Raw genomic sequence first — 22,646 nt, forward strand, 5'->3', positions numbered from 1 at the left:
TTCAGGTTAGTCAAGTTATGACTAGGGCACCCATTTAATGAACTGCATGCCGCTCAACCGCATACTCAAAAATTACGAGCAGTTTTTGCTATTGTTGTTTTTTTGTTTTTAAAGCCAGAAAATTGATGGTATGGACATGAAAGCCCTTTGCCCTGCCTGTGTCCATCCTTTCACCCACATCAGCTGGTGGCCCGTCTCTACAATACAGATTTTTCTTATTCTGTGTTCCCATTTTTGAAGGCCTTACAAATATCCCTGTGGCGCCCATTTTTAAAGCTTTCCATCTGAAACAGTGCAAGCATCGAACCCCAGGGTATATTTTCAGAGAGGATCAATAATAGAAAAAGGGATCCATGTATTATGAATGAAGAAACATTGTACCCCGGCACAGAAGCTTGCAAAATGTGTATTTTCTAACTTACAAGTGTGCTAATAGACACACTCGAATGCCTTGTGTTGTCTTTTAACCAATCCCTAGCATGTGATAGCTACGTGGTTTGTTACTGTGTTTGATTATATATACTGTTCAAGTAGCAACTTGCAAACCCTTGTCCCGACCATTGAACATTGACTCATTTCCCTGAAGGAAAAAAGACGCACAGTATAACAACAAGATTGTGCTTGCGGGTTTAAGTTAAAATAACAAAAAAAATTAACGCAAGCTTAATGAGTCTTGTTGTTAACATGCCAACCCGATGGGATTTAGAGCTCAAAGTATGCCGTGTCTTGACGGCAAGTAGTACAATGCTGTATCAGCTAACTCGAGTGGGAATCGGTACGGATGATATGATACTATTGGCTATATTTAAATTTGTCCTTCGACTCTGCTCGTAATTCATTTGACTCATTTCTCAAATTGTGAACAATGTCGGATTCTGAGCATAGTGAAATAAGATAAGCGTGTCTATGTAAAAAGGAATTAGCTGGTATAGCCTCTCTTGCACTTGAATAAGAAGTTCCACAAGGCTTGACACTGTTAGGATTTTAGAGTTGATCACCAATCACCTCATCGATTTGCAAGTTTGGGAACAAAAAACAACAACGAATCACCGATTTGATCAGAAAATTGACGTTTCGAGTCTATTGAAACATCTGTAAACCACCCCATGCTGTTTGCTGGGGATTGGAATTGGCCGGCCTAAAAAATGCCATAATTTGCTTATTGACACTTATTTATGTGGGAAAAATATTAAAGATTAAACTAATTGTTAACATTTTCTTGGTGTCTAATAGTTCATTTGTAGAAGATAGAATTTGATCTCATGTTCAACCTTGATAAATTATAAAATGTATATACTGTAATACATATATATATATATATATATATATATATATATATATATATATATATATATATATATGTATATATATATATATATATATATATATATATATATATATATATATATATATACACACACACACACTTGGGTGGGGGGGCTACACTGAGGGCCTATTATTTGACGGAATAACTGATAGGTCAATAGATTTGAAATAGATTCAGTATTAACAGCCCGAGTTCCCAAAACCTTGACTCAACTTTCACTGTACTCCACTTGGCTGTTACCTTGAACAATAGAGTTTTCCCGTCACATCCTCCCAGTCCACCACATGACATTCCTTTCTTGCCGTGCAATATGCCGTTCCTCGTTCCTCAGGGAGGGGCTCATACTTCGCACTCACAAGTTCCTCTAAGCACTTCAATCCATTTTGAAGGAAACACCCTCTTGTGCAAACTGTTCTTGTTTAATTCATTGCACTGTACAAATGTAGTAGCGGGTCTATACCGATGCAAAGGGCAGAGGGCAGGGCCACAAATCTGCATGCATTGATACATTTGTTGATCGAGCAAACACTGAAGTACTTGACATCCACGGCTTCTTTTGACTCTGTGGTGAGGGAGTGTGATCTGACGGTGAATATTCTCGCGAGCCGGCTTTTGCAGTCGTGAGATCCTCTGGAAAAGAGCAGCTCGTAGTAATCAAAGCGTGAAATGAGTTTCAAAGCTGTGTTTTGGTAAACACACTGTGGAGCTCGCAACAGAGGAGGTTGCTCCAAGGGTCACTTGATGGGATTTGTTTATTACAGAGGCCCGGTTTTATTTTTAGCCCCTAGAGGTGATTCGGCGTCTATTTTTGGCTGAATGATGGAGGTAGCTGCCAGTCAATATGTACTCGCCTCTTATTGACGTTCGACTGCCGATGTAATCAATGCAAGAATGGAAATACTGTTTGAAGCTATTGTTTTATACTGTAGATGTTTGTTTCATATGAAGTGATGTCAGAGCCTTTTAGTATCAATTCTTTTACTGGTTCTTGTCTTTCTAAAACCCTCTTGGCACCGTATATCCAATATCACCAGACAATTGCCTCCTGCTAACCTCATGAACACACTATTGATAGTTGAGGGAAACAACCTTTAATCAATGAACTAATCAATCCTGGTTTGGTCTATGGCAGCAGTTGTCAATTGAAAGTTAAATAGGCCCAGTGGTCTTTGAGCTGATATCCTGAACATTATATTTTATTACAGTGCTTGCCAACCTGTTTTTACCACATCTAAGGATCCTTTAGGATTTAAAAAAAAAAAGAAGAAGACTTAAAACTGCTCTACCCTCTGTGGCAGCTTTATTAAACTTTGGAAGTAGTTCTAAGTAATATCTCTTGGCTTATTTTATTCAACAACATCTGTTTAATATCTGGCTCGTCTGTTGAAGAATTGTCACTCATATCTCACAATTGACAATAAAGGCATACAAAGATTTGCAAAGGTAATAAAACAATTTATCATAAGTTGCTTCATGTTACAATATATTTGCTTTAATATGAAAAGTGTACGGTTCCAGTAACAACATAAAAAAGCATTGAATTCAATGTTCTGTTACCTGCAGAAACCCTTTTAAAGTCTCTCTTACCCCCTGAAGTGCCTTTAGTACCCCCAGGTGAACCGCTTTGTTCTATTATATGCATGATCAATCAGTTTCAAGCCGGAAAAGTGAAATTTCATTGCCATGTACTTGTGCAGGAGTAGCGACAATATAAAAGCCATTTCATCATCACTAATTTACTTTTCAGTAAAATAGAACGTAGAGGGTATGATTCTGTCATAGTCCCAACAATTTGCTGATTTTCACATTGAACTGGAAGGACCATCAAAACAATTGTTCATGAATAAGTTATCGTAATATTCCTATAAATGAAAAATATTGTATATATGTGTATTCACTTGCTAAAAAATCACTATGGCCAATCCCACAACATTTTCAATCATTTTTATGTCTTCATAGAACACTTAAAACCTTTGAGCTTGAAAAGTTTTTACAGTTTTACTTCCTGTTGGTGTATTATTTATTTTTAATTTTCCCTTATTGTACAGTACATGGTTAGGCAATGGATGATGCTCGAGCCACCTAACAATGGCCAAAAAACACAACCTCCTACAGTATATGCAAATAGTGCAGTATATGAGAATAGTGTTATTTTATAAATAGAAAGTGTCTACTGGCCATCGATATAGCCCATTACATAATTTTGCCATTGATGACTTGATTACAGCAACATTAATTATCATTATCTTAAAATACAAAAAAATCTGATTTATACAGTACATTTGCATTTTTTATGTTGTCCATTTGTACAAAAGTAAATGTGAAGCTTGAGCCTTAAAGTTTTGGTCCTGATCCCCTCTATCTACTTTCGAATGCAACTAGAGGGCCTTATATATGCATTTGAGGCTATATCTATCTCACTGGCTCTGTCATAAATCATGCAGGAAGCATAGATAATGGATGGCGTTTGTGGTGTCTCTAGCCTTTCACTGCTTACCGGCCAGACAGATCTATTTGCATGACCTATATTTACCAGCATGCTATTGTGCTGCCTGTGAGTGGGACATCAAACGAGTATGTCGCCTTCTTGTCGGATTAGCATCGACTGATGTTTGCTGTGTTTTACACCGTGATTTGTTCGAAAATTTTCAAGGTCTACATCTAGGATTTTAGTTCAAGGGCCAGTGTCGACTGGCCAACTAAAACTGTGATAGGCTCCTTATGTTGGTACTTTTCTCTTCTACAGCAAAAAGTCCATAGGGCATCTGAAATAGGTTCCATCAAGAGAAGGTCAATGGAGCTATCTAACCTTATTCACAATATACGGAGTCAAGCTCTTCTGATGCCATTATAAGAAGAAACAACAGCTTTAGTATTTTTATAAAGCAATGTAGAAATTCCCATGTGCAAATATAAACAATACAGATGCCCGATATTGTACAGACATTTTGATTATGTTTACAAGATGGACTTTGCGGAAAATGTAATTGGATGCTCGGTTCACTGAGGACTCTAAATGGAATTGTCTGCAGGTGTGAATTGATGTTTGTCACAATACTCCTTGACACACGATTGACCCCTGCCTCAGTGGTATTACACTCGAATACATAATGAAAACACTTGCTAGGAGCTGTTGTAGGCCACAACTCACACCTAGACAAGTCAATTTAGGTCAACAAAATTAATCTCATGTTTTATTGTTTTTTTTTTTCTTCTTTTTTTTTTAAATAGAATTCAGTATTACTTTTTTGAAAACCATGTAACAAGAAAAGCTGAAAAAAAGCTGAAAAACTCATTCCAACTATTCATGTGTATTAGATGTCAAATATCCATGTTTACTGGGCTGGCAATGCATGTTAACTCATTCACTGCCAATGGCAGCTACAGTATGTAAGCCCGATCAAATTTAACAGGTTTGGCACTGAATGAGTTAATAAATCCATCCATCCATCAAGCCATTGCCCAAACCGCTTCTCCTTAAAAGGGTTGCGGGCGTGTTGGAGCCTAACACAGCTGTCTTCGGGCAGTAGGCGGAGTACACAATCGCAGGGTACACTAAGACAAACAAACATTCACACTCACAAACGCACCCAATTCAGAGTACCCATTTTGCCTAATTTTTGGAACGTAAGAGGAAATCAAATTGCCTGGAGAAAACGCGCACGGGCATGGGGAAAGCCACAGAGGGTGGCCAGAACCGGAATAGAACCTGCAACATCTGAGCTGTAGGGTGGGCATGCTTGAATATGTTAATGTATTTAAGAATATATTTGCAACATGAGAAAAATGAATTACAAGAACTGTGCTATATGGTGTCTTTTCTATATAAAAAGAGGTCATTTTGTAGGCTGCAGCTAGGCGCTAGTTAGACACAAGCTTGCCAATAAAACGTGTCTATCACATTACTAAGCAGCAGGATTGGGCCTTATAGGGACAGTCTAATAATTTAACTATTTTTGCAGTAAAATTAAATAATAAAACACTTTTTTTTTTACCAAATTATTTTTCATTTTCAATTAATATCCTTAAAAACTCACTTGCTGTCAACTGAAAAAGATATTGCCCATGCTGAAGGCTCAGGGAACAACCAATCATTGCACAATTACTGGTCATGTGACATTCCCAGGCTGAGCTGTGATTGGTTGTAACCTGAGCCATCAGTACATGGTCATTTTCAGTCAGCGGCAAGTGGAAAACTGTTTTTAAAGTATTAGTTGTACATAGAAAAAATAATTCATCAAACTAAGTAGCTGAAAGAATACGTTTTTTGTTCCTTATTAATATTATAACCATTATTTTTCTTTTACAATTAATACCTTTAAAAACAATTTTTTTCACTTGCTTTTAACTGAAAATGATTTCGCCTGTGCTAAAGGCTCATGTAGCAACCAGTCATGGCTCACCTGCCAGTCATGTGACATTCCCAAGCTGAGCTGTGATTGGTTACTTGAGTCATTAGTTTTTTTTCCAATTAGCAGCAAATGGGAAACTGTGTTTTTAAAGGTATAAATTGCACGTAAAAAGTCATTAAACTCATTAGGTAAAAGAACACCCTTTTATTGCTGAAAACGGCTTTAATTCACATTATTTGATGAATCTGTACATAAAAACTATATAAATATGCTGAAAGTTTTATGTAGAACAGCCAATCATCATTTTTTTTATGTTTTCATTTATCATTGATCAAAGTAGCATTTATCAACTAAACTAAAATGCATGTTGTGCAAGTGTATCTGGTCATATGTTAACTGTAACAATGTCGTGTTGTGCTTCCTCGTGCAGGTTAACTTTGTGGCAGGCCAGTTGTTTGCGCTTCTCATGGCCGTTTGGTTCCGTCTCTACCTCCATCCCAGTAAAACCAGTCCCTTCGTCAGACATGTTGTGGCCACTCTGCTGGGCTTCTATTTGGCTCTCTTCTGCTTTGGCTGGTGAGTCACCACACCTGATGTAAAATATATGTCATCATTTAGCTTCCTTTTCTTTATTCCTTACTTCCGTGAACCAAACAAATGAAAGTACACATTGTGTTCTTTGATATTGTTTTTCTGGTCGTCATCGACTTTAGTTTGTTGTGTATCAAAGAGACAATGGGCGTATGCTCTTTTGAATGGATTACATCACTTCCTGTTTTCACTCTTAGCGAAAGCAAATCGATAGATCACTTTGGAGCAGATAGACGATTATAATGCTGTCACACTTTAATAGACATCTAATAACATTTGGCGGTGTCATTTGTGCAAGTTTGCTTGCATGCTTATAGTCCACACAGTTTTAATAAAGGTGTCATTGTTTTTGTTTTGTTGAATGAAATATCACAAGTATAAAACACCTTATTGGTGGAGATATTTGACAGATATTGTCACCGGTGCAGCTACTTTGACCAAATCTTTTACAGTCACCATTAGTTTGGTCTAATTTTGAAATTGGAAAAAAAAACACTGCACTGAACTAGGCGGGGACAAAAGCATAACACAGCTTTCACAATTATGTAAATTTGAACAAGAAAAAAGGAACTAGTCTTAGTGAAACTGTGTCACCAACTAGCAACATGTAGGATACAGTTTGGTGACAGGAGGTGGATAGGAAGATGATTAAAAAACAAAAATAGTGTGACATCGCTTTTACCATCTTTAAAAAACATTAAAACAAACAAAAAAAAGACCTATTGTCCATTTGACAAAGACATGGCAGCAGGTTTGTCTGAAACAGATCAATACAAAAGACATTTATGTTGTTGAAAGCATGCCAGACAATGTTATTTGCTCCATTAATAGGCTATAATCCCAGATGGATTGCCGTACCCTAGTAGGCTTTAGAGAGCAAGCATAGGGCGCTTTACTTAGCATTTCAAATTTACTGTATAAATTACAACTACACTTTCTGATGTACGGTAATCAGATATTGCTTAGGGTACAACCAATGCAACTTTCGCGTCCATATTTCATGTCTGATACGGAGTTGCATTTGTCTTATTGACAAAGCATAAATCAAGTATTTTGCGGTCCATATTATTTGTTCTCGTTTCTAGCATTTCGCAAATGTCTTTGTTCTAGTGTTGGCCAAAAAATAAAATCTTGATTTTCTTCAATCAGTCTAGATGATGTCAATTTATGATTTTAATAGAAAAAAATCCTGAGGAAAATGTTCAGATAAAAATAATGAAAATTATAATTAGATTTTATATGATATATTCTATGTATATTCTATATATTATATTAATTATAAAATAAAAACGTATTACCCGTATAAGGCTTCTTAAAAACATTTTTTTTTTACTTGCCGTCGACTGAAAATGACATTCTGTGCCCATGGCTCAGGTAACATCCAATCGTGGCTCACCTGTTAGTCATGTGACATTCATAAGCTGAGCCATGGTTGATCGGCCATTACCTGAGCCTACGAACATATGTGATGTCATTTTCACTCGACAGAAAGTAAAAAAGATGTTTGTTTTTTTTTATGTATGAATTGTGTGTGAAAAATATTCTACCCATCAAATCAACCCATTCAATCTCAAAGATGTAATTTTATGTTGTTAAAAGTCTTGACATTAAATTCTAGGTACTATTTTTTTTTTAAATACACATAAATGTTAGCCCAAGGACAAAATAGTAACTTTTTACTGCTAAAAATAGTAACTTTTTACTGCTAAAAATACCTAAATATGTGGCCTGTATGCCACAATCATATTGTAAGTACCTATTGTAAACATGTCTTGTAAGCGACCTAATCAGCATTTAACCACTTTTGCAAAATGTTTACAATTTAGATCATTTTTAAAATGATTTTTTTTAATGATATCAATGAATATGATTTATTGGCCAGTTCTACGGTATTCAAATATACAAAACCATGTTGTACTTTCAAAAACAGACATCATGTAAACATATTTGCACTCTGACATAGACGCATAGTGTGATCATAACTGTTGTTCAGATGAACTTGTCATGTAAATATCTTTGAAGTATGCCGGGATAGGTGCTTGTTTACCCGCACCCCTGGAAGCCATAAAAAACAAACAGAAAAAAAATGATATTTGCATAATGACGTGACTGTTGCTATCCTGTGACTGGATATGACACATTTAGGGTTGAAAAAGCCACATGCTCGATGGTGTGACTGCTTTCATAAGGCATCATTTCCTCATTTTTCTATCAGTCCAGGGCTGCAAAGTTGCTGATTACGCTAAGAAGCACGATGGATAACAGTATGATTCCCAGCGAATGCCGCATTATACTTTCTTGTGAGACACTTAGACTTGTAGTGTCGGAATTGGCTGTCACTTTGAGTACTGCGCTATCAAATATATGAACAAATGTATTGGGACAGCATTTAGAAAATGTTGGGGGTCCTAAATTTCTCCTTCACTAAATCTGTTACGCAAATTAAATTCAATAGACATCATGTTGAAACATTCTTTGTCAAATGAGGTACAAAACCTTTTTAATTAATTTTTTAGCATTATGATAAAGTTCAATATGTGCACTGCTTGTCACACGACTTAAGTCATGTAAATTTTTTGACGGATATTTGTGCTTGGTGATATGCCAATGCGGCTCATAGACACATTGTTGTTTATAAAATTCTGCCACAAGGGAATGATTATATTGTCTTCATAGTAATTTTTTTATAATCGAATTTTTTTCCAGGCCAAATTTAATTTTAAATAATTCTAAAAAGTAATCCCAATAGCAAATTTGGTATAATATATTATTGAATTATCTCATATTATCGTTTTTCTGTCTTCCGCCACATAAGCAGATTAGTGTCGCTTCAAAATAAAAAAAAAAAAATGCAAGCATTTACTTTTATTTTGGGGAAAAAAGTACGGGTAAACATTTTTGTTGTTTTTTTTCTGACTTTATGGACTTGTGGCTGTTTTATTTATCTTTTGCATTTTCTGCACTGTCAATTTATAATCTCGTGTTTTTTATAAACAAATTAAATTTAAACTAATTAATTTACAGACTGATCTACACATAAATATTGTATTAAAAAAACAGTATGTTGCACCACCCCTAATTTTCTGAATGGGCACATTTAGCAAATATTCCAATTTTTTCAAAGTAGTGTCCTTTCCTTATAAATTTGATTTCTGTTTGTCAGCTGTCATCTGTTTTGTTTTAATTTGCGATCATCTGAATAAGAATTTCTTATGTTACTAGACTTCACAATTGTCATTTTTTTTTAGGACAACAGGTATTATTTAAAAAAGAAAGAAAAAGATCAATTGCTTATTTTTTTTTCTGTTGTCAATCAAGCTATTTACATAATGTCTTTCACGCCAGGTATTCCCTCCATTTCCTGGTGCAGAGCGGTTTATCTTACGGCGTGATCGTCTTCGCTGGCCTGGAGCACATGCACAAGTAAGCGCTTCCAACCTTTTACCTACAGAATAGGCCGCTGGGTGCCCAACTGGGCGCGCAACAAGCGAGATCAGCGTCAGCGTAGTAGGATCGACCGTCTGCAATTGTTTGTCTGGCTCTGTTTTGAGGCGAACGAGCCAGGGTTACGATGACAACGATTCTGCCCTTAGGCCTACGTCTGTGTGATTGTGGCTCATCAAGATATACACACACACACATACACAAATAAACACAAGCGCTTTGATGCCAGGATTCAAGGTTACGAGTGCAGGTGTAGACAGACAATGTTTCCCCGTGGGCTGAGCACTGAAAATACATGCTAACAAAACATTTTTTTCAAACAAAGCAGCTGCTCTAATAAAGGACTCAGCGTGACCATGACCTAGAACTAAAAAAGAACAGGATCATGCTGACTGAAGTAAGCAAAATGACGCATCCCTGGATGTATATACCCTTAGGTTTGTTAGCTGTAACCACACATCAAAAGATTCACTACAAGACCGAATCTTTAAGGAAGCAGAGTAGTGTTAAACTTTAAATATATGCATATAAAAAAGAAATCGCACCTTTGACACGTTGGTGATGGACCGTAATTCCTCAAATATAAGACACGTTTTTTTCCCCAAAATGACCAGCACAAGTGTCCAGAAAAACAAACAAAAAAAAAAAAAAACTTTTTCGAGCTTATTCAGCTTTACACTAGAGAGGCATTCACTGACTGCTCACAATGTGGGAAATCTGAAACACACTTAACTCTTTCAGTGCCGAGTGTTACCAGAAACGGCAACCTCTAGAGTGCATTGTATATTTAGCATTTTCACACACCTTTCAAGGCTGACAGACTTGTTTTACTTTGTGGGCCTTGAAGAAAAACTGTTCCCAAGTGTATTTATATAACTTTTAATACAACAACTTCAAATGTATAAGTTTAATTTTGTTACTGTCCAAAATAGTAAAAGCATAACATCACTATGAATCAGAAAACATTAACATTACCAATAATCTTAAAAGTTTTTCATTTATTAAATAAATTCAACACATTTTTATAATTTACAAAATCATATAATGGGCCGGATTAATACCATTTGTGGTCCAGAATTGACCCTCGGACCGTATGTTTGACACAGCGGGGACTTAGACAAACCATTATACGTAAAAAAAACTTTAACTTGAACCTGTAGTAGCCTAAGTAGTTAATAGTAGTTGAAAGTTTTCTTTTTTTTTATTGCTTTTTCCTGGTGTGGGCGCGAAATGTCTTCTTTTTCCTCTGGGGAGCTTTGGAATATATGATTGAGAAGCACTGAATTAGACATATTGGCCTATCTTGTGATCAAATTGGTGATCAGTCACTGTGATTGGCCCCAAAAATTGTCAAAAAGAGTCAAAAAGATAACAAAACATAAAATATATACGTTTGGGAAAAAAACATTATTGGTTGAAAAAAAAAACTTCAAACAGTGCTGTGCCAATCTGTATTATTTAATCAAATTTGGATCTACATTTGTAGTGGTCTCTTTAGGTGTATTTTATCCAGCAACTCCAGAAGATAGCTCATGAATCATCATGTTTCATTTCTGGCTCATCTGACGTAAAACTGCCTCACTGATAACAGTATGCATCCGTATTATATATAACTTGACAAACTAAAGGCATACTATGTTTTTCAAAGAAGTCGCTGTAACAAAATTTAGCTGTAAGTTAGTTCATTTTCCAATTAATTTGCTCTTGATTTGGAAAAAAAAAATAGTGTTCTTGGCATGGCAATAAAAATCAATAAATGTGCTGGTAGCTGCTGAAACTCTGTTAAAATCTCAAGTACTCCATGAAATGCCTTCATTTACCCCAGGGTTTACTTCTACCCCCATTTGAGAAACACTTCATACTGTATACTCTTTGGTATTGATCTTCTGCAGCTTTCACCGAATCAACCCACCTTCACCGCAATGTTGGTGTCATAGTTCCACTCGGGGGCACAAATACTGTGGCAGGATGCACTGACATGCTCGCATTCACCGAGGGCGTTGAACCCACAGGCTTGGATTTTCTTTGCATAACAAATGAGGCATTATTAAAGTGGCAGGCTGAGGTTGACTCAGCCGTGACCTTGCGTGAGAGCAAAGTGGGTTGTCTAATGTCTGTGAAAGGTTATCCTGGGCAATCATCTTGTGCTATGTTGAGTAGGGCTTGGCGAAATGGTCTTAATGGGGAAGTCGAGTAAAAAAAAATTCTATGTTCTACTGCACCATACGTACAAACGTTGTATTTTGGTTAATATGTTTGTGGGATAAGAATTCATCAGTCTGCTGTCAACTGAAAATGACATCACACTTGATGATCACTTGATCAAATCAAATCACTTGATTTAGGTGCGCAGTGTGACAGCTTTATGAAGCTGCTAAAAGCTCCTTTTTCTTGCAGTGTGGGAATGACTGAGTTTGAAACTCTCCCAGCGTGACTCGAGACTGAAGAAAAATGGTTTGCTCACAATGCTAGGCATCGCGTTTCATGGCATTCCCGCTCTCATGGCTCCCTCTGTGCCACTCCTCTTTCTCCTTTTGACAGGTCACCTGTTGTGCTTATCCAACAGAATGTTCTAGAACACTTTCAGGGTTTCGATTGTAACGCACAGTGCTTCCTGCTGGTTAATGAGTGCAAGCACAAAAGCTGATGACAAAAATAGCTAGCAAAAGGAGGATTCTGAGTGAATGCCAGAAATGTGTTTTATTGCATTTTTTCCCCTCAATCAAACTTTTACCTAATTCCATATGAAAATCATTATGACTAACATGAGATGCAAATGGTTTCTGAGTTTTTAAACCATTGACACCCATTATAATTGCACTGAAAACAAAACAAACATGTAATCCCATCATCCTCCAAAATGTAAAAAAAAAAAAAAAGCCTCAAAGGGGAAGTGAACCCAAATGTCCCTTTTACTACAAGTTCTTTGCAGCCGCTAGTTTAAGCCACCAGAAAATAGAAAATATTTCGTGCATTGACTACAAATAAGATTATCTCTAAAAATTGTATAAGTATATCTAAACCTGTATCCTTCACAACATTAACAAAAGAAAAAAAAAGCAATATAAATCATCTTTCAACAACTTATTTTTTACGGGTTTATACGGGTTACAGCTTAGTCTAAAACTGAAAATAAATAACCAAGTGCATCAAAGTGCCTGAAACTTATTTGATTGCAATTACACTTCACATGATAAAAACAAAGCATCACCTTGCACCCTACCCCCCAAAAAAATCCATCAATCTGGTCCAACATAAAGCATCACCATTTTTGTAATTACCTGTTTTCATGAAAATAAAATAACAATATGTATATAACACACATGTTAAAAACACATAAGGGAAAGTACATAAATAAAATTGTTTTGTGAGCTATAATTACAGTTCATTCAAGTCGCTACAACAGCTTTAGTGTTGTATATGGAGTTCAGGAACTGTATATAAAGAGCAAAAAAATAGACACACACATTTACACATTTATTTTGTGATTTTTAATAAGGGTTTTAAAAAAAAACAACAAAGCATGACCGAACAATAATGTTTGCATCGTATGCTGGGTGTCATCCCTATTTGTTAGGCAGACTGTTGATCCACCTGAGGAGGCAGCCTCTCACTGACAAGACTGGCACACGGACAAGTTGTGCCCGGGAGGGAAGGAGCAGTGACGTCAGCAGCTGCGACCTTCTTCCTCCTGTCGCTCTCACCTCAGCCGCTCAGGCGAGACAGAATTTTCGGCGATCTGATTTCTCTGTCCGGGAAACCTCTTTGGCTCTTCAGTGAGGCGTTGGATTAATGCTTTGATTTGCAGATAACCTTTCAAACGGGCCCTTTTTGTGCTGCAAGCTGTTAGATGCGACATCATGTGACTTTGATTGGAAGCTGTGAAGCATACAGTGTGAATTACTGCATCACAGCTGCTAGCAGAGCAGATGGAAATTTCCTCTGCATGTATTTGAGTGGACACGGTGGTGTTAGGCTTCTGGGCATTTACCGTGTGTGCGCAACCTGCCAGTGCTCAAACACACATTTCAGGCTCTTTTGTTTGACTTTTGTGCATGTGTGTGCGTTTGACTGTGTGTACATGCTGCTCAAGCGCACCTGTCCACCGCTGACCCGCGGAGGGAGATGGGTTTGCTTTAGTTACAGCAATTTTGATACAAATGGCGCAAACACAAATCAGACGTGGATAATGGTGGAATCTCAGTTGGGCCTCCTGCAAACAGAGCTGCTGCACGCACACGCAATCATGAAAAGCACAGCTGTAACATACTGGAGAAGGGAAAGGGATCATAAAGAGGATTAAAAATGCTCGCGTGGCAAATACTTCTTGAGCTGCTTATACTCAAATATACTATAGCATACAGTTCAATAAACATTGTCATATATCCAGCATAATCTAAATGGACTCGCTGGAGTCATGGAAATGCTGCCTTTAGAAGATAATTTAGCTACAGTTTGGATTGACACTGAAGGAAATGCATTAACTGACAATGTTCATTATTGTGGGGCGCACATGTGCCTTGCAGATGTCAGGTTCCGGGTCTGAATATTGGCACTGGTTGCAGGTTTTCATATTGCCTGGCTAATTCTTGCATTCCAAAAACACCCATTAGTTATCCCAGATTATCAATGATTTTTTTTTGCATTGCACTTTCCTAGGAAAGAGAAAACATTTTGTGCTGCCCTCACACTTTTGCCACCGTGACTATAAATAAGATAATCTGAACAAAAAATGTAAAGTATAGCTACTATTGTATTCTTTTTAACATTTACAAAAATCAACTGTCAACAAATGTTAACATGACTGTTTACAACAGAGATTCCCACTCGCCACGGCCCGGCACAGGTCCGTGGATCAAATTGAACCGAGCCGCGTGGGCTGCACCCGAAATATTGAACTTGTCATGGCATGTAAGAGTAGGCTCGTGTTTTGCTTCCCTCTTTGGGGCATTTTTGAGTAATTGATGTAATTTCAGTTCACCTGGCAAATCCACCTGGCTCCGGCCTTCCTGTGTGGAGTTTGCATGTTCTCCCCGAGCCCGCGTGGGTTCTCTCTGGGCGCTCCGGCTTCCCTCCACACTCCAAAAACATGCATGGCAGGTGAATTGGACATACTAAATTGTCCTTAGGTGTGATTGGGTGCGTGAATGGTTGTTCGTCTCTGTGTGCCCTGCGATTGGCTGGCAGCCAGTTGAGGGTGTCCCCCGCCCACTGCCCAAAGACAGCTGAGATAGGCGCCAGCAAGCCTGCGACCCTCGTGAAAATAAGCGGCTCTAGAAAATGGATGGATTAACCAGGTCCACGATAAAAATCTCTGTTGACTGGTGCGTGGTGATAAGGTTGGGGACCCCTGTGAAGAATACAAAAAATAGATCAATCCTTATTTAAAATAGAATTATTTTTGACTAGCTGAACCGTTTGATTCCTCCCAAAATATTAAAGCAAATATTCAATTGGCATAATGATTCTATATATATAGAAGCGTGTCCTCTCGTCGTCAATCTTGCCAGTCATGTCACAAATGTCTAAATTTGTAGAGCTAAAATCTACAAATAACTTACACCCCCACCAAAATGGCTTATACTATTTCCCCATTGAAATGACCAAAGTCAGAGGGCTATTTTTGCCTAGCTGAAGCTCATAAACTCATTTCTGCAGGTCCTTGGCACTACGATGTCACCAGATGACTCCTAACATAATAGTTATCGCTTTGGCCTGAATTTTTCATCTTTGCTGTTATGATTGTATAAACATGCCAAGTTTGTGCTGTCTCTGTCTCCGAGGAGCTAACCAGGTCATGCTGTAATGATCACCATTGCTTCACATTGCTGCCTCTTCGGATTTTACCATTACGAGTGCTGCGTGGTTTCATTTTATGTGCAATGTGCTCAGTGGTGGAGGTGGCATGATTTCTCCTCCCATCTCGGTCGAAGCTTCCCGAATCAAAAGGACACGTTGTGTCCTTTCTCCCGTCATCCTTTGGCCCGGTCCAATGTGTGGTGTCCCTTCTGAGTGCAACACAGTCCTTTATTGTTTGCAGCAGGGGGATGCTAGGTTGATAGTGCTTGGACTGGGCTCAGTCCACCCACAGACTTTCCCTGTTTTTCTGCCTTGGCTTTTTCTTTTGAAAGCATGTACTTGTCTGCTAACAGAGACACATTGTTGGACACTCCTTCGGCCTTTTGTTTAGTCCTTAAGCATTTCCATAGTGATGCCTTGTTGTGGTGGCCATTGTTTTCTTGAGTTTCACCATTGACAAATGAGGATTGATAGCGTATGTATTTTTTGTTTCCATGGTGTGAAATAACATAGCACATTATGGATGGCACAGCAGTTCAATTGACTCATAATGTGCTCAGAACATGGGTGGCAACTTATTTTGATTAATTTTTTTAACACAGAATTCATGTCTTTAAAGTGAAATAGTTTAATTCATGTTGTTTCATTCAAGCAAAACTGATTGCAATGATTGCCATTGTCTGTTGAATGACTTGTACAGTACTGTAAGATGTGCACGTGTTCACCCTCGTGAAGGTAATTCTTAGCTAGTACAGTACTTTCAGTGAGTGTGTAAAGAACTCAAAACCTGACTTCAACCCAGTAAAACATCATTGAGCTTTGACCTCACTTGAGTCATCACGAAAGAAGTTCCTTTGTAATTGTAATAAAAAAAATATCCCAATACTTTTGTCCACATGGCATATTCACATTTAGCCATTGAGACTCCCAGTCATCAACGTAGATTTTAAAAGAGGAATTTCAAGTTCAACTTTGCTTCTTCTCCAACAAAGACAGCATACGGCTTTGTTTCCACTTATAATAAATACGTAGAAGATGTAGCTTGAGGCGTTCATCCGAGGGCGTTTTCATTCACATGCCAGCTGCCCATAAGACATCAGGAATTGTAACAGTTTTCGTTTTTCTCTTTCTCTCTACACAGGTACTGCTTCATCGTGACACTTGGCTATTTGATTGTGTGTCAGATCACACGTGTCTACGTGTTTGATTACGGCATGTATTCTGCGGATTTTACTGGGTAAGCACCAGACATCTTCTGTATGCAATGTGATGATGCCGCTTGACAGAGACGCAAAAAAAAAAAAAAACGTTATTCCACTGTGAACCAGATAAAATAGAAATTTGTCTGTAGATGTTCGTCATTAAGCAAGTCGCGTTCTGTTCTCGCCTCAATTTCGTGTCAATTGAAGCAGACTGCCTGCACCCTCCACAAAGTGGGGGTGGGTTGTTGCTTGGCAACCCAATCCAAACCAATACTGCCTGTTGAAGAGCACAAATTTCACTCTTTCATCTTCTCTTCCTGCGCTTCTTATTTTTCTCCAGACATGGCATTTTAGTTCCTTAAGTGTATTAATATTTTACGCATGGAAGGGCTTAGCTTGTTTTTATGTTGACAAGCCACAAAAATTAGAATGTGTTCAACTCTATAACCAATTTACAGCCTTATAACCACCATAATCCTAATTTACAGTACACATAAAATGACTAATTTAGCCATTTTCAGCAGTAAAGAGTTACTTTATTCATAATTAATGTGATGACTAAATTACGTTTCATGCGCAATTAGTGCTTTTTAAAGCACATTTTGCTCCCTGCTGTTGGTTAAAAAGGACAACACGTGCTCAAGGCTCAGGAAACAATTAGTTTAAATGTATAAAAACTGTGATAATTTCATTTATCTTTCATTGAGATAAAAAAACTGTATTTAATTGTAGTTATTTTTTTTTAAGTGTGCTGCCGCTCAACAATCAAGCATTTCATTGTAACCTAATTGTTGTTTTTTAAAATCAGTATACACTATTACACAAGCTACAATATTTTGCAACTAATTCCGAGGAAAAATAATTTACTATCTCCTTAAATAAAAAGTAACATTTGATCAGATGATTCAATTGATTGATCGAATATTTGATAGAATAATTGTTTCTAAAAATATTCCAACAGTGACAGCCCTAGTACACTCAAATATTGCTTTTAATGTCAACATCTCAGGTGAGGTAATTTGTGTTTTGAGTTCCATTTTCCTGGATTTTGCTTGAATTCTCAAGGGCATTTGACTTGGTTATGAAGAGAACATCCAAATATGAGTGTCATATTGTCGTTTTTTTTTCCATGTGCGATTGTGAATGGCAACACTATCCCGCTATCTTTTTCAATGTAAAAATGTTTTTTTATGAAGCCTTTTATTATTTTTAAGAGGGAAGGTAGGATAGCCATACAGGGGATTGAGTGACTTTTGTGATTTTGTCTTCATTAGGCCCATGATGGTGATAACACAGAAGATTACAAGCCTTGCATTTGAAATCCATGACGGTAAGAGAAATCCTCCTGCCATTTGTCACATGAAAGTCACCGGTTCAAAAAAAAAACAGCTCACACTGTCACATTTCCAAGCCCGGGACTAGTGAACCAGCACAAAGAGTATAAATACTGTTACGTAACAAAGCAATGACCCACCGCGCTCCCTCGCTCTGTTAAACGGTTAAATGGCTGACTTAAAACACAAGTTCCGTTTTGCAAGAAGACACACGCAGTTAAAGTCGGAACGTCCATTACATCCTGGCCAAACAACACATGATGGGCCACCAGGAGACAACGTTGCCATTTCTACCCAGGAAGCAATGAAATCAAATTCAAACAAAGGTCCTCTTGACTGTGAGGTAGATGTGCTAACCGCATTCCATCATATTGACCAACTGCAAAAAAATTGCGCTTCTACACTAAACATGGATCCGGTTGTCTTCAATTTTCTTTTGTGAACACGCCTTCTTGAGGACAGCAGTGCAGAGGAGTGAAATTGCAATCCTAATTTGCCAAAGAAAAGCCAGTATTGCTGGGCTTCTCATTGACAACTTTAATCTCTTCCGACAAACATTTACTCATCTTGTCGCCGCTTAAAATATTTGTCACCAAGGTGCAGTTGGGAAAGTGCAGCCAACACTTTTATAAGAGTGTGTATTCACTGCACTGTTGTCTTTTTAACCTTTGCTGAAGAGGGCCAGTGCGAGACCAAGTGATGTTTAGGGGGGTTATTTAACAGTACACCATAAATTGTTTCAACACCAAGAACAGCTTACAATTAATCACATCAGTGTAGATCAACAATCAAACTTTTCTACACAGTTTTGAGTGTAAAATTCATTATGTTTGGTTTTAAAATTCATATTAAATAATTGATAACAATGCATGTTTTTTCTGTTTGTAGGTTTGGCCAAGCGAGAAGGGCAGCTGACTCCAGGTCAGAAATACCTTGCTATCAGGTATGTGACTCAGGTATGTTTTGGTATGTCTTAATGACAGGACATAAAGTTTGTGCTGAGTAGTGATTAAACAATTTTGAATTGGAATGATCATTTCCTACATATGTAACTTAGTGTAATGTGTAGTCCATTTAAGGGGCGACTGATAGCATAATGCAGTGTTGCCAGCTCTTGGAACTCTTAAAAATATATATTATTAGCGGTGTCAAAACTACAGACCGTTAGAGGTGTTCAATTAATTACCGTCATAACTAAAGACTTATAATCGCATCAATCAAAGTTTTAATCGCTAACTACATGTGTTTTGTATGCTGATTAGATCACGTTTTATGCATCGGGTCAATTGCATCCTGAGCTGGACACTGATTGGCTGCCATTGTGTTGAACAAAGCTGGATAGACTCCTGTTGTGGGCGCTTGAAAATGGACGAGCATGTGAAAGTTGTCGGTCTGATGAATGGTGAATTTAACCTTAAAAAATGCCTTTGATCAAGGTAGCGTGATATGCATTCTTTGAAAGAAGGATCTCGTTTACCACTGGAGCAACTCAAGTTTAGCTTACCACATAAATGCAAAGTATCTAGCTTCAACTGCAGCCACAGCTAGCAATAGCAACAAAAATACTAATGTAGCGAGCCACATCAAAACTCTTTGCCAAACTAAACTCAAGAACAGCCTGCGTGAACGATGTTTCATTTTAATTTTAATTTGTAATCATTAGGGGGAAAAAAAAAAAAAAAAAAAAAAAACATTATTCCTCCTGATGGTTGAAACTAAGGTTTGCAACCAGCACTTGGGACTAGTCTCAAATACAGCAGACGGCAAATGGTTACAACTGTATCTCTGGTGACTGAAATGAATAACTGAAACCACTGTTTTGATGCCCACCAACAGTATCCATCATGTTTTTGGTGCAACCCTCTCTGGCGCACCTGATTCTAAATATCAGCTCATCAGGAAGCTCTGCAAAAGCTTGATAATTACCCTGAATTTGAATCAGGTGCATTGGAGATGAGTTACACCGAAAACATGCTGGATAGATTAATTAATTACAGGTAATAGATAGATTAATTGAAAAGAGATTAAATCAATTAATTAATAATCTTAGTCTCTCAATATTTGTTCTCGTGATCTCGACTGCAGCAAGACAACAACAACAACAACAACAATAATAATAATAATAATAATATAAAATTGCTACAAATCTTGCAAACTTAACAGTCCGCTATTGTTACCATTTTGGTCAAGGTTATAATGTGAGATTTTCTTAGTATTTCATTTGTCATGCTGCGTGATGTCTCTTGTAATCCAAAGTTAGTAAAAGAGACCCACATTTTCTGGTTCCGCAAGCATTCACTGAGCGTTTGGTATTTGGGAGAGGACGTGTTAGTCCTTTGCGACCTGCATTCATTGTGTTAGAAGTCGCAATTCTCGATTAGGCATGTATTATTTGTCTTCGCCCAAACAGTTTTGTGCTGCAGGAGGGAGCACAGCAACGGGGGTTCAGCAAGAATGTAGGAAGTAGGTCAGGGAATTAATACGTGACAACATCTTATACAGAGCAGAGATTAGAGGCATAACAGACCGTGAGAATGACATCTTGACTTGGAAAGAATAATGGAAGGAAAAGGAGAGGTTTCTTGTAAAGCCCAGGTGCCCTTTGGTAATGTGAGAAGATCCCAAGTTGTTAGATGATGGCTGTAGGATTTTTTATTCTTTTTGCCTGAAGAACAAGATTGATGAGTGAGCTATTGTCGGCTGTCAACTTCAACATAGAACTCACCCAGCATGAATTTTGCAGCTTTTACTGTGTGCCTTCACCAAACTGTTATCAAACACCGTGTCTATCACAGTTCATTGTGGCTAATTTTTAGAAGTGTTTTAATTGGGGCTTTACTGTTTGTACAAGTCCAAATTTAGTTTGGGTGTACTCCAAGAGATGCTGTCAATCTTGTTTGAAGGTTCATAAGTACCTTCATAGGTGATTTTTTTTAGTCAGCATTTAGCATTAATATTATTATTATTATTATATTTAGTATTTTTCAAAATTGGTCTCAATTGACATCTAGCATTGTATATTTTAGGAGTCAGGTGAGAAACTCAACCCGATTTCACACTGGTAATATACGTATTGGGGTGAAAAAAGCAGAGGCTTTTGTCATGGAAACATGTGGGAAACATTGCCCTCTGGTGGTAGGATGACCAAGTGCTTGATTTGACATAGAGAAGCCGGCTTTTTAAATGTTAATATAGCCGTGGATCAACTTAATTAATCGTGGCAGCCAATATCGTGATTAAAATTAGATTAATCGTGCAGTCCTAATACACATATATAATCTCTGCCTACTTTTATAAATGAATATAGGACTCATGATAATTACAGTTAAGAATCTGATATTGAAAGGCTTGGACAATTTTAATTTAAGCGAATCAACAAATTCCTAACGTGTCTTTAAATGTCTCACTCCATACTGTCTTTTCTTCCTCGCCCTGAAGGCGAATGCCCAGTCTGCTGGAGTACCTCAGCTACAACTGCAACTTCATGGGCATCTTAGCGGGACCCACATGCGCCTACAACGACTACATGGCTTTCATCGAAGGCACGTGCTACCAACCGCGTCACCAGGAGAACGCCAACGGCAAGGAAAACGGCAAGCACAAGCAGAGCGAACCTTCGCCCAAGGTTGGAGCCACAATTTGTGTGCAGTCATTCTTCACATAGCAATATAATAGAGGTCTCCGATGTCTTGGTATAATGGTTTTGAAATGTTAAAATGCACAAAGGATAAGAATTAGACTCTGGTTCAAATCTTTCCATATGCTATTTTTAGCACCTTATCCCGCCCTCTATTGACTTTTTAAAAGCCCTGAGCCATAAATCTCGCCACTTTTTGTGGTGTGGTCGAAGACGGTGTCAAATTTTCAATGTAATGATTCTATTTTCTCTCCTTGCCATTTAGGATGATGTCATCTCCAAGCTGTGCACATGCGCCATCTCTCTGGCCATCTACTTGTCATTGTGTAAGCTGATCCCAGTGGAGCGCTGCGTGGAAGAAGATTTCATCAACAACACCCCTTTCCACCTGCAAGTGGTCTACCTTTACCTGGCTATGCTGGCGCTCAGACCAAAGTACTACTTTGTCTGGACGCTCGGTGAGTTTGATTGGACGCTATTTTGGATTTGGAGATCATTCTTTGGCACAATGGGCATAAGAGGCCTGCCGCTACCAAATATTTTTATCATCGATTAGTCTATCGATTATTCTTACATAAAAGTGCTTTAAGACATATCCTGCATGTTTTCCGTTTTTTATTTTGAAACTGATTTCGTTACCGGTTCGGTCATTGTTTTCAAAGTAAAAGCACGTTAGCAAATTTCTTTTTATTAAATCCAAAAGTTTATCGGTGTGCTTTCATGAAACACTATAAAAACCAGAAAATAATTACTGTTGAGATGCTGAAATCAGAAGATTTGTTCAATTTTAAGTTACTCTAAACCACAGGTGTCAAAGTTCAGTCCTCGAAGGCCGGTATCCTGCACGTTTTCGATGCTTCCCTCCAAACACACCTGGTTCAAATGATAAGGACAATTTTCAAGCTCCTGCAGAGCTCGCTGATAATCTAGTTGAATTGAATCAGGTATTCTAAGGAGAGG

At 37.8% G+C, this 22,646-nt stretch overlaps 1 protein-coding gene across 1 annotated transcript in view; it reads left to right on the forward strand.

Annotated features, from left to right (window-relative positions):
* mboat2a (membrane bound O-acyltransferase domain containing 2a) overlaps window positions 1-22,646 on the forward strand; it is a 43,277-nt gene that overhangs the window by 14,428 nt on the left and 6,203 nt on the right. Inside the window, exons 2-8 of the mRNA XM_088433743.1 lie at window positions 6,110-6,255; window positions 9,616-9,693; window positions 16,655-16,750; window positions 17,990-18,045; window positions 18,938-18,992; window positions 21,488-21,674; window positions 21,952-22,144. Of these exons, the coding sequence (XP_088289869.1) occupies window positions 6,110-6,255; window positions 9,616-9,693; window positions 16,655-16,750; window positions 17,990-18,045; window positions 18,938-18,992; window positions 21,488-21,674; window positions 21,952-22,144 (811 nt within the window). The remainder of the gene's footprint in view (window positions 1-6,109; window positions 6,256-9,615; window positions 9,694-16,654; window positions 16,751-17,989; window positions 18,046-18,937; window positions 18,993-21,487; window positions 21,675-21,951; window positions 22,145-22,646) is intronic.

Source organism: Hippichthys cyanospilos, chromosome 14 (genome assembly GCF_059441005.1).
Source record: "Hippichthys cyanospilos isolate Australia breed blue-spotted pipefish chromosome 14, RoL_Hcya_1.0, whole genome shotgun sequence".
NCBI lineage: Eukaryota > Metazoa > Chordata > Actinopteri > Syngnathiformes > Syngnathidae > Hippichthys > Hippichthys cyanospilos.